At 43.3% G+C, this 16,189-nt stretch overlaps 2 protein-coding genes across 2 annotated transcripts; one reads left to right on the plus strand and one right to left on the minus strand.

Annotated features, from left to right (window-relative positions):
- Window positions 1-5,632: 5,632 nt before the first annotated feature.
- Window positions 5,633-14,488, plus strand: T265_10533 (hypothetical protein; the record flags this gene model as incomplete). Its single annotated transcript, XM_009176928.1, has 6 exons — window positions 5,633-5,755; window positions 6,029-6,260; window positions 7,016-7,505; window positions 9,346-9,474; window positions 13,685-13,926; window positions 14,262-14,488. The coding sequence occupies 6 exons, from the start codon at window positions 5,633-5,635 to the stop codon at window positions 14,486-14,488; spliced, it is 1,443 nt and encodes a 480-aa protein (XP_009175192.1).
- On the minus strand, window positions 11,742-14,620 carry T265_15175 (hypothetical protein; the record flags this gene model as incomplete). The annotated part of the gene is made up of 2 exons (XM_009176929.1): window positions 11,742-11,825; window positions 14,309-14,620. Coding segments are annotated over 2 exons (396 nt in total), but the record flags the coding sequence as incomplete, so codon positions are not given.
- Window positions 14,621-16,189: the final 1,569 nt, after the last annotated feature.

Below are 16,189 nucleotides of genomic sequence, written 5' to 3' on the forward strand. Positions count from 1 at the left end.
CACAAACACCTGAAAGTTAAAGTGACAGAAGATAGCATGGAAAACAAACGTGAATTTCATGTCAGTGAGAGCATAACGAACCTGATTTTTCCCGTGAACATCTGCAATCGCTCCATGACCCGTTCACTGAGTTCACGATAGAATACGGCTCAACTGAGAAACTCTGTAGATGGTACCTTCTTCGAAACGGTTAGCCAAAATTCGTCAACCTTGCAACACGGAATACGGACGAAAATACAATAGAATGGATCATTATGGTCCCCAGATGCTCACCGGCGTAAAACATGCACGCGTCCTTGCTTCCACTCTCTCAAATGGCTACCGCGAACACAACTTATATAAACGAAAGTGTAAGCGTCCATTTTGAGCATCAGCTTGATGAACGCAGTTTCAGTGTCGAAAATTTTGATGCGAGGTGTCTGGTTCACCGGAATAAAGTTTGTATCCTCGCGGAGACCAAGCCTCACGTCTTTGTAGACGATAGTTCTATCTGTCCTCTTGTAGGGCAATGAAATACTGACCACGTACCGACGCACAGTTTTTGGTAGCTGGCCTTACAGAGGGGACAGGATTTAGGAGCAGAATTTTTATGTCCAAATAGATAAGAAGGACCGGAATTCGGACATACAAATACTTTGGTGTCTGGATGCTGGCCGAAAATTCGGAAGCTTCCAACGTACGGGTTGTGAAGCTGGAGGTAGAAGCAGAAAAACAAAACAGAAGTTTTTCAGTCTAATGACCTTCAGAACTAAAGCGTGCACGACTCGAAGACGTTGGACCCGCAGACCCGACATGCCGGATCTACAATGACTGCTATAATATCTATACTGCTCTCTGAACATTAATATGTCGGTAAAACCTTGGTAGGTAAAACAAGTTTGCCTGATTCACCTTAGCTTCCTGGGCTATCAGATAAGGCGGCCTGCTGAGGTGCACTAACTGATTTTTCTCTGATCATCGCCATCTAAAATGAAACCAACAAAAAGACTAGGGCTACAAATGTGCTGGAAATAACATTGAGTGTTCAACCGCTGGAGAACGGAATCAAGTGGCATTATAACTAACCACAGAAAACTGTGTAGGCAAGACATTTTTTGGCCCGGCTTATCAATACTACTGCTCCCAAGTCTGGTGGAACAAGAGACTATTGGGCTCGAATGTCAGGTTGTTCCCATCAGTTTTAGCAAAGACCCGCCCTAGTGTTCTGGGTTTTCCAGAGTGCTAGTCCCACAACGACCCCACAATGACTTCGTGACCATCGGTGTGTGGAAGAAGAGGATATTGACCAGCACTAGCCAGCCATATGCGGGGTCCCCATGGTGCGTCAAATGACTGGTCTGAGCCACCAGACCACCGCTCACATGATCTCATGTGTTCAGATTTCTCCATTTGTATTGGCAGTTACAGGCAACCAGGTGGACACGATTACTCTGCCTGGAACTTACCCGTCCAGTAACCTCACGTGTCTTATTCTATTGGGCCTGCACCGATTACAGAAAGTTCATGTTGACGCGAACGCGGTTCAACGCAACCCCACTGTTGCGTTGGTCATTGTATCCTGGCATCTGTCGGCTTCTGTTGATCAAACAGGTCAAAGCGAAGACGGATGTCGGCCCATCATTTTATTACCGTATCCACTCCCAGATCAATTTTCGTTATAGAATTCGAGTTCAAAGTTTAGTTTTAATAATTTATGTGTTTCCGCGGAAGACTGGATTGTTTTTTTGGTGCATTGCTTGAATTTTTAAGGTCAAGCATTTATCGTGCAAGCGAAACCTCACTTGTGTTTGCGTTGAGGTATGCCTGCTACAAAGTTCTGGCACCCAAATGAAAAAGATACTACAATAAGTAGATAATCCTAACGTTAATTCCCTATATCTTGAGGTACGTTTCCTGTTAAGGCATTCTAAAAATGTGAACCGATTATATACTACGCGTGACATTTGAGTAGTTAAGCTAGCGGTGAATCTAATCATCGCATCGTCGACCGAAGGTGTTGAACTAAGAACATCTGCCGTGCGTCGGACATTTGATTGCGATTTTTGTTTGATCAAGGACTACAATGACTCTTCATTCATATATTTACTAGGAAATATTGTATTGTCATATTCTGTCACTGATATGTTGATTATGATATTCTTTAGATTTGGTGCAAATTACTGTGTTATTTTGTCTCTGTTTCTTTATCATCGCAAATAAAATGGCTGTTCCAAAAGATTGTAAATTAGGTGGAATTTTCTCCGCTTTTTTCAAGAGTTGATAGCACAACAACAAATGGATCAACAGGTGTGACCACTCGGTCTTAAGAGGAATGAAACACCGCTTTTGTGGACATCGTTTACCATCTTTTGTGCAGCTTACTGTAAGTGTTGTGACACCTGGAAGAGGTAAGTAGGCAGGAAAATACCCGCCTACAGCGTACTTTTATCCCAGAATTCGGCTTGACAACCTCACATTTTATTTAACTTTATTTCAGTTTCATGTTTCTCGGGTCTCATCAGGTAGGCAAACCCCTAAGTTTCCGTTCATCGAAACATAGGACGGCCTCTTTACAGCATATATAGCTGAAGACGAGTGATTTAGTGAAGACCAAATGGGTATGCAGATGAATGTATATCGCTATGCTCGTGCATTTCGTTCGGGCGGAACTTGGGTCTGACAGAAACTAAAGGACTGTGCCTACATTATGAGCCTAAAGAACAACTAAACTAGTAGTGAGCTACTGAAGCGTTTTGGCAACCTTATGCATAGTGTCCACTGCTCGAATTAAGTGTATATCTTCACTTTCCATGTACCCCCTCCCGCGTGATATAATTTCACGTGATTGATATTCATTCACATAAAAGTTGGTAATTCGAAGAAACAAATCAAAATGGGGAGCAGCTGCCTGAATAAAATCTTGTTGGCAGCGCAGGCCGGATTATGATACAGAATGTGTGCTACTATGGTATATGCTATAATTTTCAAGCATCTATCGTAACCCGGTAACATTAAAGAAGCCTAATCGCGAAGTTATCGGCGCCTCCAAACCATCTGTCCTGTCCGCTGCCTACGTAAGAATAAGTATATTAACAATCAGGCAACTAGGATGACTTAATTCTGAGGCGGCTATCTGCCCTCCGTACGCGAAGAGAGTTTCAGCCTCCTCACTAAAGCAATGGACATCCTATCCAACCCATATGCGATCGCTTGGGAAATCTTTCACGGCTACGCGATGGCTGCGGGATAACACAAAATGCAACCCACAAGGTCTCGACCAACGGGATGAACCTCTACGCAGGTAAAATATTCACAAAAGCACGATAGATGGAGTGCCCACCTTCTAATGACACGCCTCAGTTTGTCTGCAGAATTCTGTTCCTCCCCTAGTCCACTACGTCTCATCCTGATCTGGCACAAATGGCAGAGCCGAACGACTGTAGTTTTGTGATTATAGCGACGCTTCTGGTGACGGCATTTAACTTGGCTTCTGTTGGTAGAATGAACGTCCAGTGGAGATTTCATTCTGCGGGTGAAACCCGAAAAGCTAAGAAGCACTGTGCAGCTGTTTGAACCTTGTTGGGGAACATCAGTAGTGCGGACAACTCAAGAATCTCCAGGGTTTCTCAAACTCGCGACTCCTAGTCCACTAGTTTGAGCATTTAAGCGTTCGGCCAAGAGCCGCTGATCAGCAGTCAAAAAGTTCTCATCAACACAGAAGGATTGGTAACACATGAGTTCTGCGAACCCATCATTTTAGAAGTCGTCATTGAAAGAGCTAGTCACCACGTGATAACGTGATGTCGATCCCGTGATTGACGGAGGGCTGATGCCACACCCTGTCTCAGTGGGAACTAATCTGACTGCTATTAGCGAATATACACTCATCTGCAAACTAATTTGGTTTTTCGAGAGACTCACCCGGAACCCAGCTGAATATCTCGTTTGTGATGTTTCTAGGCAACTGCACCAATCTGTCTCATGTTTCAGTCGCTACTATATTCAAGATATCACTATACATGTATATATTTGTAATGCACTACTCATAAGGTTGCTGTCAGCGGATTTTCAGTAACCTTATGAGTAGTGCATTACAAACATAATTTGACTGTTATTCAGTCGCTTATGGTCAAAACGCTGAGTATTAAAATTATCAGCCGAAATTTGATGGGTTCGAAACTCCTCTGAGTTTTGTAAGATGGTGATGATTTCCAAACAGAACGTGTAGTAACGGTATTTTCCTCAGCTTAGTTCTCGGTCTGAGCCTCCCAAGCTAGCGTTCACGTCAAAACAACCACCAAAGTTGCACAAGGTCTATTAACGCCCGAAACGAAATCAGGAACAGTTGTACAGTGCGCGTAAGCGGCTATAACTTTCTGGAATTTCTAACGCGTTCTGGATGCGCCATTGGAAACCGGCATTTGGCCAATACTGGGCCATGATTGGCTGTTGGGTCCAGATTGTTGACCAATCAGATCTCGTCTTGATGCCGGACCGGCAAACGTCCCGAATTCTGGGCCAACCTCGAGGGGGTCAGGCTTCTGGGCCGTAGCAGCGCCCAAAGACGTGCGGTACAGTGGGATCCGCGTGGATTCCTGCCTAACAGAACAAAACAAGTGTCTAGTGCATCTTGGCTTTTCGGAATAGACTGGTATAACTTAAAGAATGAATGAATGATCGACTTCATTCTGTTGCAGGTGGTGATTGCACAAGTTGAAACCAAAAACAGAATTTGCTTTGGTTGATCCGAAGCTGTTTCATTAGCTGGACGCAGTCTAGAAAGTCTCTAACCACCAAAACACTCTTCATTATCCCCAATCATTTCTCTCATGTGATCCCATTCTAGCATCACTCGTCTGCATACACTGACACTTTCAGACCGGCCCTATCCGTTTTACTCCTGGGAACACCTTAAACTTACAAATAGGCATGCACTACCTCATGAAGTGGTTTCGTTCTGATTGTCCTTCCTTCAAAGTTCCTAACTATAGTGAGAGCATTTTCTCAAGAATTCTTACACGTGCCTTTAACCTTCCCATTCTCCACTATGAATGGTCTCTCCCTTTCAGTTTCATTACCATGAAGTAATCTAGTAGAAAATTCTCACTTTCCTAATGCAATACTCAGAAGGTAGTTGAAAGTTCTTCGACAGCCTACGACCGCTTTCGGCTCTCTTGGGGCTCATCAAGTAGGCGCAGTCTCCGTCGAACTTATGTTCAACTTGAAAACAAATTGCACGAAATTAGCGGAATGCACTCATTTGCAAACAACTTTAGTTTTGCGAGAGACTCAAGTCGAACCAAGCTGAATCTGTCGTCTTTGATGTTTATAGGCATTACGACTATACATGTATCGCGGTATCTCGAATACCGTACGAACTGAAAAATGTGGCGGCCTGGTCCAGCATATTCGGTGGCCTGGAGACATCACAAACGAAAGATTCAACTTGGTCCAGGTGAGTCTCTCGTAAAACCCAATTTGTTTGCAAATGAGCGTGTTTAGCTAATTTCTTTTAATTTGGTTTCAATTAGAAGATAAGTTTGACGGAATCTCGCGGACTGCGCCTACTTGATTGGCCCCAAGAAGGCCGAAACCGGTTGTGGACTGTCGAGGAATTTTCAGTGACCTTATGAGTAGTGCATTACGAATATACATGTATCGCGATATCTCGAATATCGTAGCGACTGAAACACGGGGTGGTCTGGCGCAGCACATTCAGTTGCCTGGACACATCACAAACGAGAGATTCAGCTGGGTTCTCTTCGAAACCAAATTTGTTTTCAAATGAGTGTATTTCCTACTTCTCACTCCTCCCATAACGGGACATTCTTCAGTGAGCCGCAGTTTGCCAACTCAGGGTGAAGGGTCCGGTTGTACCGCAAAACGTTATGACAGAGATTCTCCCTCATTAGATGTTTTAACCCTATGCTGTAGTCCCTGAACGTCCTGAGACGAATTTTTTCACTTCAGAGTCAATTGATATTGATGAAAGAAAGAAGGCCTTCGCTGAGGAGTTATTTATTCGGAAATGCCAACTGGGCGGTTACAGACCATTGAACAGGGCAGCAAAACTCTAATCTGCAACTTAGTTACAAAAACTGGACACAGATCTTCTCCCGAACGAGTCTTCCTGGAGATTCATTGCCTCCAATCATTCGTCTGTCAAATAAAAGCAAATGTTACAAAGTGGCCCCGCGAATTTCGCAACAGAATTCCATTTTTCAATCGACGCAAAGCGAAATTCTACGAACAACACATACTACTCGCGTGCCCCCCGATCAGTAGTATCACCGTTTCATGGTATGGTTCTGTATTCTGCACACTCATCGTCCAGCGATTAAATCCTTGCTTGATTTGATTTAATCGACGAATGTTTAAAGAACACTGTTCATCCCCCATTTCGGTTCTCGCTTATGAAACGTCTTACATCCAGTCTTCTTGCTCTAACAAAAAACGAAGTTGATCAGTAAATTAGGTGTTTTTGGTTACGCTGAAACTTGTTCGGTTCAGCCATTTGGATAAACTAAGGAGCGGCCAAACAACACAGTCAACGAAAGCTTAGTTTTTGGAAATTTCTAACTTCGAAGGCATCATAGTTTCTGTGAAACTGGTTACACTTGCCGAACAATGCATATCCAATGAGGTAGCGCCGTTCCCGACTCACCGATCTTCATATTCATGACTAACAAGCAGTCAAAGTTGCTAGTTTATCGAAACACATTGTCCAATCTGCTCTCAGGTTCAGTCATCAACAGAGTAGTTTGACTGAATCTATAGAAAAAATTTGGAGTTTTGCCACTTAGCTCAAAACGCATAAATCGGCTGATCGCATTCATGTTACCATTACTTTTATTGTTGACTCCGTGTATTTGCTTTACAAAGGGGTGAGTACTGTCGTTCTGTAAAAACAACTATCAAACAATTATCATACCAAGTGGTTTAAAGCGAGTAGAACGAGGCGGTGACTCAGCTCAGAAACACAACACAGTTGAGGTCCCCTTGTCTGCGGATAACGCGGTAAGTTGACATTATCAAGGCATTCTAAATAATTCGGAGGATTTCTACTATGGCATCGTTGGGATAGGGACACCCCCAAAGGAATTCCGCTTACTCTTCGACACGGGTTCACCGATCCTGTGGGTTCACAGTAAAAATGCCCGGCATGATTTGCGGCCGTTTAAAAACACATTTGATCCATACGGATCGTCAACTTTTGTGGACAGTACAACAGAATTCAAAGCTAAATACGCCAATTTTGAGGTCTACGGTTTCGTCTCAACAGATATTTTACAGGTATTGATGGATAAATATGGTTATATCAACAAACAGATTGGTGGTCGCTCACTCAGTGGAACATTTGGCCCGGTCCTTTTGTTTAAAGGTCAACCGACGCAACATAGCTGGAATGACGGGATTTTGGGCCTAGGTCGTCGACAGGCTTATTCGCAGTTCAAAACAATGTTCGTGGACCAGTTGTTTGAACAAGGTCTGATTACTCGTCGTACTTTCGCGTTCGTGTTTTGCAGGTGAGTTCCTCGTCCTCTAATAGCGTCAAATCTACCAGCGAACATGCTTGAAGTAAGCATTTTGTTTTAAAGAATTATCGGACGGTTAGCAACCGCCACCTCCCTGGATTGGGACCCCGGGATTCGAATCACCAGTGATTAATGAGAATGGCAGTCAGTGGTACTCGTGCATCAAAACTGTCGCCTTCAATACGTAGCTACCCAATTTCCGAACAAACTGAACATGCCTTCGCCTTGGTTGTATGTTCCAGTTCCCTATTTTACGATGACCGAAACTGTAGCAGCTAGAACTAGTGTGCCTATGACACACGGTTTATATATATATCCTCCTTACCAGCCTAGACTTTTTGAGAAGTGATCAGGTTCGTACTTAAGTTGTCTTGGCCTTAGAAACAGGTCGTGTTCACATCGCTTTGGTTTTTGCATCCACTCTGTTCCTCACAAGTAGTCAAAAACTTTCTGGGCTCGTTTGTTGTTCTTTCAAACTCTGAAAGATTAAGTTGGGTGCAAGCAGAGGCACCTAAGAACAACAGATAAAGATGCCGCCGTTGTGAGAACACACAGTTTGTCCGGTTTCCAAAGGTAGATGCCAGTCAGTTTGCGTTCGAACCCAACTTGGTCCGATGAGTCGACAACGACTCCCTCACCAAGACAGATCGCTCGATCCTGCTCATGACCGCGTAGCCAACACCTACGTTGTTTTGAGTTATCAAGATTTTGAGATCCAAGATTTTATAACCGCACCAATTCAAGATGAGTGTCCCAGTTAACGCTCCTTGTAAGATGATGGCGTGAGTAGATACGCTGCAAAATTAGGGTTGGTAGATATTCGTACATTGTTGTCTTATCAATAATGAGAATGGCGTTTGCTGAGGAATGTAGTGCGCTAGAGAAATGCGAAGATCTCAAAAGTCTTGTGTGTGGATATTTACCTGGCTGGCACAACCATTAGTATTCAACCACGAAAAAAAAACAGCGGGACTGGTAGGTATAGGGCAAGTTCCCTCGTACACACAAACGAATATTCTTCTATAAAAATTGTCCCAAAGATTTTGACAAACCGGTTTTTTTGGGCAAGCACCGATTTCATCTGTCCTCGAAAACTAGAGAATGTGGTTGTGTAACAACTTTCAGATTCTCCATGGTAGATGAATAGCATGGAGGCACACCTATTCAACCTAGCAAAATTTACTCTTTTATATAAGTTCACCAGGTGTCCGAATGTTCCGAGTGCACGGACGAGAGCTATGTTCTTCGTGGTCTAACGGATCCAGTGAGTGAGACAGAGTTGGCACGAGTGGTAACTATCGTCACAGTTGCTTTTACTTTCGGTTTAACGTCGTGGAACTACTACTCAAGAAAGACTTAATCCGATACCAGTAAATGGTCATTCTTGAGTTTGGACGAGGACCAAGCGGACAAGACCGTTGTGTATTTCAAAATCGATTCGATGAACTCTTTATTCCTCTAGCGTTTGCTTGACAAAGACTGTTAACCATGTATTGTTGGTTCTTTCAACTCCTAGGATAGTTAATTGCAAATTTTCCGGGGTTGCAAAGAGAGCATTGGATACTGTCGAGTATGGGAATCCAGAACTCACATCGATTTCTGATTATTTGTCCCACGTACAATTCGGCGACCTAAGAAACTCCGAAACTGCTAAATGTGAGAAAGAATTAAACTTCCAAGTTATTCAACATTTTAAATGATCCAGTAATTTGTTGGTCTGATGAAACTTTATGTGAATGTCTCGTCACGTTCATCTTGTTTAGAAATAAAAACGGATATCTACTCATACTCCGAGGTTATTCAAATCTCTATTTCAATTTCTTCACCACAGATACCCCCCACGAAAAGCCACCGTAATTTTTGGAGAAATCACAAAGGATCACATTCCTGGTGACGTTAGTTTTGTGAAAGTTTCAAAAACCGAACAGTTTCCTTACCACTGGGTTGTTCTAGTCAATCGGTAAGCTAAAATGTGCTGACAGTGTGCGGTCCTCGTCTTGTTCAACAAATATTTCATGTTCAGTTTCCTTAATCCACACGAGTTTTTTGTCGCTCACATCTTGTAAGTAGCTGAGTCATCCAACAGATGTATCCTTTTGAAACTATATTTTCAAAATTGGACCCCTATGAGTAATCGGGAGATCGGGTCCTCCAAGAAATAATACTTTCTGAGCTCTCATAAATTTTCAATGTTCAATAAGTAGTAAGTTATTTCGAGCTTGACAGAGCTCACTGATTAAGACACAAAATCAAGATTCGTGGTTCGAGATCTCGAGTGCTGCTATCTGGATCTACGCATCCTGGCATTATTTCAGCTCTCGCGCTTTCTCCGAATGACACGACAGCTAGCTAGTGACAGTCGAACAAAACATTAGTAAATGGTATATGATTTTAACAAAAGAAAACCGTTTATACTGCGATGATAGTTGAATCATCCAGAGCATACATTACTCGCCTATAGTTTTACATGGCATATTTGGGGTTCAGAATTATGGGATCCATAGCCCATACAGACCCCTTGCTCGTACAGAGAGTACCCTGATCATCTGCAGCCCATCCTGCTCTTTTAAAGTTTTTAGCTTTTCTATAGAGGCGGTAGCTCAGATAGCGTAGATGGTTGTCGTTGGTTTGTTCTCTGCGCTGTGCAATTTGATTACAAACGTCTCATCACCAACCTGGGTGACATCATCAGTGCGTTACTGGGGAGCGTAGTGGTGCGCGTAGCGGTGGGTTAGTAGTCATCCCCAGCTAGCAGCACATCTTGTTTCGGAACTTGAACGCTCTCATCTTCAGAAGACGCCAAAATGAATCCTGCGATATTGTTCCTTCTACATCTAACTGTCGCAGTTTCGAGGGGATTTCCGTTAGTCCCAGTGAATGTACCACGACAAAAATGACTTTTTCTTTTAGCCCATGATTTTCTAAACGTTAAAAATTGCATCCTCAAGGAGCAGCGAATTTTCTTCCATCACGGGATGATCCGCAGTTCTGAAGAATTTAATTATCGGGACAGAATGTGGTTGTTGGTGACACAACCCACTAGGTGTCCTGCAGTGAGTGACACTAGTCACGGGTGTTCTACGGAGGTAAATGTCGGTAGCTCAGGTAGCGTAGATGGTGGTCGGTGGCTTGTTCGATGAGCTGAGCAATTTGATTGCAAACGTTTCATCACCAACCGGGGTGACATCATCAGTGATTTATTGGAGAGCGTGGTGGTGCGCGTAGCGGTGGGTTATTGGTTGTGCGTTGAGTAGTATTATTTGTGTGTTATTATATACGGGCTGCTAGCTGGGATGATCACTAACCCACCACCACGCGCACCACCACGCGCGCCACCACGCTCCCCAATAACGCACTAATGATGTCACCTTAATTGGTGATGAAACGTTTGCAATCAAATTACAGTTATTCGTGATTCGCAAGGTAGCAATGTTTTGCTTTCACTGAACACTGCAAACTCCTGTCATCATGTACGTCCCGCCATCAAACAGACCGGTAGTACCTCGAACTATTTTTCCTATAAATTCGTAAAAAGTGTCCTAAACCGTTTCTGAGTTCCAAAGCAGAGGTTGACCTCCTAAACGACATGGTCCCAACAGATGTTTTAAGATCTGTCGCCATACGACTTTACGATATTTCAGCCAAGGCATGTCACAAGCAAGTGAAATGCAGGTTGAAGGCAGGGGCAGAATCACGACGTTTTGAAAATACCTCTGGTAGTCGGGCGGCAAAACGATTGTTACCGCTGCGCAATGATTCAGAGTCACCTTGGGACAAAATCTGTCCTTTGCGTGCTTTCAGAGTAGCGATTCGGGATTACACTATTGCGCGATTCTTCATCACCACGCCCGATGTTTACTGAACGCCAGCATTTTTTTGCAGTGACCATTCAATTTTTGGTTTAGTGCACAGATCATACCAGGGTTGTGTGTCTCAAGTTATATTAACTGACGGTCAATCGATTTGCGAAAGTGTGATACGTATAGTGACAGGTATACAGGTACATAGTCTGTCCCCGGGAAGTCATTTCAATTTCGTATCTCTAAAACGTCTAACCTGCCTGTTGGATTATTTTATTTGAGTAAGGGTGAGGAATGGAGAGCGCACAATTTGAGTCTTCGTGAGCTGAGTCTCTGCCAAGCTGAGTGTTTGCCTTCGGGTGGACGATAATCCAGCTTTGCAACTTTTGTCATCTCCCGCAACCTTGGTCATATATATTTGATTCGGTTATCCAAGACTATGTTTGCAGATTTCGGAATTTATGTTACATAAACTGCTGGTTAACACTAGTGACAAACGTACTGTAGAAGTCTGCAGAAACGACAAAAAAGTAACATCGGAGAGAGGAACACCATAGTTTTACTTAAAGTGTCTCCTCCTAGAAGACATAAACAGTGTCGAACACGTTTAATTGTATCATTAGGATCTTTCAGAAAGTAGCATGCTATGATACCTTGAATAGGGTGCCACCCGAGCACCACCAGAAAACTAGGAGAACTAAACTGGCCAGTTTGATGCGTAACCAGTAAGTTCAATCTGAGGCAATATCATTGAGTGACGATTAGAGAAAGGTGGGGTGAGTAGACGCTTGGAGCTCATCGAACAATGTGCCAGCACCTTTGTAATTTACTCCTCATAAGGTCGCTGAAAATGATGTTCTCAGGCAACTGAATGTGCTGCACCAGGCCGCCTCATGTTTCAGTCGCTACGATGTTCGAGATATCGCGATACATGTATATCTTTGCCTGTAAACATCACAAACGAGAGATTCAGCCGGGTTCCAGGTGAGTCTCTCGAAAAACAAAATTAGTTTGTAAATGAGTGTATATTCGCTAATGTACCAGAATGTTTTCATCAAAATGACCATACCCATACATATACTGTTAAAAAGCTACATTTAGGGTTTTTTCGAACGTGACAAACGTACTGTGGAAGTCTGCTGTAATCGACAAAAAACTAACACCGGAGAGAGGAATACCATAGTTTAACTTAAATTGTCTCCTCGTAGAAGACCTAAGCAGTGTGGAACACGTTTCATTGTATCATTAGGATCTTTTAGAAGGTAGCATGCTATGATACCTTGAATAGGGTACCACCCGAGCACCACCAGAAAACTAGGAGATCTAAACTGTCCAGCTCAATGTGTAACCAGTAAATTTGATCTGGGACCCTATCTTTGGGTAAAGATTTGAGGAAGGTGGGATGAGTAGTCACTCGGAGCCTGTTTCCATCAAAATATTCATAACCATACTGATACCGTGGGAAAAACTGTGTCTGGGATTTTTTCGAAGAGAGTTACTCGTCACCACCCATTTCGATAGCACTTATCATTTCAGTTAACATTCCGTGGTGACAACGTCAAGAATCGAACCCATCCTTTCATAGCAAGTGCGGTGCCATGCATCTTGGCCGTAGCCGATCTGTCAAAAGCTACAAGATAACATCGAAGATAACATCCTAAAGCCGCCTACCTCATAGTGTATGGTCAAAAATAAGTGAATGCATGGAAGCACTTGAATAAGGTGAACAGGGCATCAGCCTTCGGCACACACAGCCAAGCATCTGTCACTGTGGACTGTAAGGTTAAAACGTTCACTGAAAACATATTTTGAACACGGTCTGTTTCAGTAACCATTCATTAGAGGTTCGTATTCTTCCTACGCTGGATAAACAATGTTACGATTGGACGACATCCAGATTTACGTGCAGAACGAAACGGCTCTATCGTTGAACTGTGTGAACACACCAAATGCCCACTTGCTAACCAGGGGCCCGACTTCATGACGAGAAACATCGCTTGCTAATCACGCACCAATTTCCTAAGATAGATTTAGTATTGCTTTTGTTTTCAAGCTGGTAGTCTAATTCCTGGGCGACTAGAGGCTGCAGTGAAAGATTTTTCATGATCCATCGAAGGTGACTTGATTTAGGTACCCACTCGGGAAACTCCTTACGGAATTACGCAAGCTTTAGTATTTCTATCAGAATGTCTTTTTACTTACGCATCATTCGAAGAATCCTATGCGAGTTTTTACGATTTTATGCGGTTTCCAACAGCGACGGGTGGTCACATCAGAGATCCGTCCACCCTACCTACTTACATATCGGTGGCCTGTATGTCTAAATCATACTCCGCGTGATTTTAAGGAGACCTCGTGATCTTCTTTCAGCATTGAACTATCAATCGGTGGGACACTGGCTACGGGAGTTCATGCACTTGTGGACACAGGAACGCCAATGTCATATCTACCAGCTGACCTAACAACCCGACTATATGCTCTAATTGGTGTGAGACAGCAGGCTACCAGAAACGTGGTTGATTGCAATAGGATTCCCTCAATGCCAACGTTGCGATTCAATTTCGGGAGTTTTGAATTACTACTGGAATCCCAGCAGTATATCTTCGTTGTAAGTTTTTTTCGGATTTAGAATGGCTTATCTGATCGTGTGGCAACAGTCATTATGGCGCACCGCACACAGCGTATTCGTTCGCGTCCTAAGGGATCTGAAGAAATGACTGGCGCCACAGATTGTTTAATTACAGCATTTTTCAGTTTGTAATGCAACTATTTCCGGAGAAGTAAAAATCTGTTTTATCATGTGACCCTGGAACATCAGGTGTTTTTTAGGGTCTCCTGTTCAATTTCATTAGAACACGATGAGTAAACGCAAACTAAGTAATTAGGTTGCGTATGAGTGGGAATTATTTCTTCTGATAGAGTAGTAACGGTATTTCCCTCAGCTTAGTTCTCGGTCTGAGCCTCCCAAGCTACCGTTCACGTCAAAACAACCACCAAAGTTGCACAAGGTCTATTAATACCAAAAACGAAGTCAAGAACAGTTGTACAGCGCTTCGTATATATAGCGTAAGCGGTTATAACTTTCTGGAATTTCTGACGCGTTCTGGAGCTCCATTGGCAACCGGCATTTGGCCAATACTGGGTCATGATTGGCTGTTGGGTCCAGATTGTTGACCAATCAGATCTCGTCTTGATGCCGGACCGGCAAGCGTCCCGAATTCTGGGCCAACCTCGAGGGGGCCAGGCTTCTCGGCCGTAGCAGCGCCCAAAGACGTGCGGTATAGTGGGATCGGTGTGGAATTTTGCCTAACAGATAGGCAGTCAATTATTCAGTATTGCGTTTGTATATGCAAAAGACGAGCGGCACGCTGCACAACGTATCCAGTTCTTTCTAGGTATCTTGCTCTGTGCCTCAACATACAAATTGTGATAGTGTCAATACAAACGTCAGACGACAAGTCTTTTTTCATGACATGCTTTGGAATAGCCACTTCATATTTCGTTTGGAAAGATAGTTAGAATAGACGTAACAGACTACTCATAAGGTTGCTGAAAATTCTTCGACAGCTCAGTCAAAGAATTTTCGGCAACCTTAACGTTTATAACGTTTATACATGTGTCGACATATCTTGGATATCGTACGAACTGTAGCATGGGGCGACCTGGTGCAGCACATTCAGTTGCTTGAAAACGTTATAAACTAGGGATTCAGCTGGGTTTCAGACGAGTCTCTCGCAGAATCAAATTTGTTTGCAAATGAGCGTATTTCATTGGTAATTAGAATACCCCAATATTGATCTGCTTATAAGATTGGAAGGCTTTGTAAGCCCAATGCCAAATTCGCTCTTCTTTGGGCTCGTCAAGTGAGCAAACGAGCCTGTTGTTGGCATCAGTGTAGTCTGTAAATGAAAATCTGAATCCTTACAATTTTCCGTTCCACGCGGAAATCAGATTATTGGAGACCCGATAACTCCGCCCATCCGACCAAGTCAGAGCAAGCCGGTGAAGGGCCGTCGAGGTGCACTAGTCAGGCTTGTTTGCACACTTCTAGTTTCGTAGATCTATCCACGAGTTTTGTGCCTTCTGCGATTAACACACGGGCGCTTGTCTCATATCTTTAGCGCCTCAACATGGAACGGCTGTATTAGTCCCACCATCAAAACTCACTTGCGTGCCGCAGGGTTGTTGACGATGAAGTCATGTGGGTATTGCAACTTATACATCGATCTACGAGAGTGACACACGGCAAGAATATTTCTTCCCGCGTTACACAATGAGTATTTGTGGTAATCACCTATAACGAGGACGCGTTCTTTGTTAGAATCAATGCGTGATCCATGAGAAAACATCTTCAGAGTGGGTATTACAGTGTCTCCTCCGAGTGCAAATTTCTGTACTACGATGGAAAAGGGTTGGCCGTATCTGAATATTGCCAACAACTTTTGTTAATATCCGATGAAACATCCAGCGTCATTTGGATTTGACGATCCTGATGTTTACTTTTCTTCAAAATACCCGATCGCCCAATTCGCTGATGCAGAATGAGATTTACTAGAAGATTAGCAATAAAATATGCGTACTATCAAGCTGAAATTGCTCAGAAAACTCAGGCATCTGAACCATTTATTTCAATGGTGTATTCTAAGTTGGTCTTTTGCTTGAACGTGACACACTACTCATGAGGTTACTGAAAAACACTTTGACAGCCCAATATCTGTTTTCCCCCTCTTCGGCTATATCAGACGGGTGCAGTGCCTGAGTTCCCATCATCCTTATATTCTACATGAACCCAGATTTAAAGAATTGGACAACTACTCTCAGTTGCACAGGAATTTCGTTTTAAAATAAGACTCATGTGAATCCAACCGAATCTCT

The sequence above is a fragment of the Opisthorchis viverrini genome (assembly GCF_000715545.1).
Source record: "Opisthorchis viverrini unplaced genomic scaffold opera_v5_374, whole genome shotgun sequence".
In the NCBI taxonomy this organism is placed as follows: Eukaryota; Metazoa; Platyhelminthes; class Trematoda; order Opisthorchiida; family Opisthorchiidae; genus Opisthorchis; species Opisthorchis viverrini.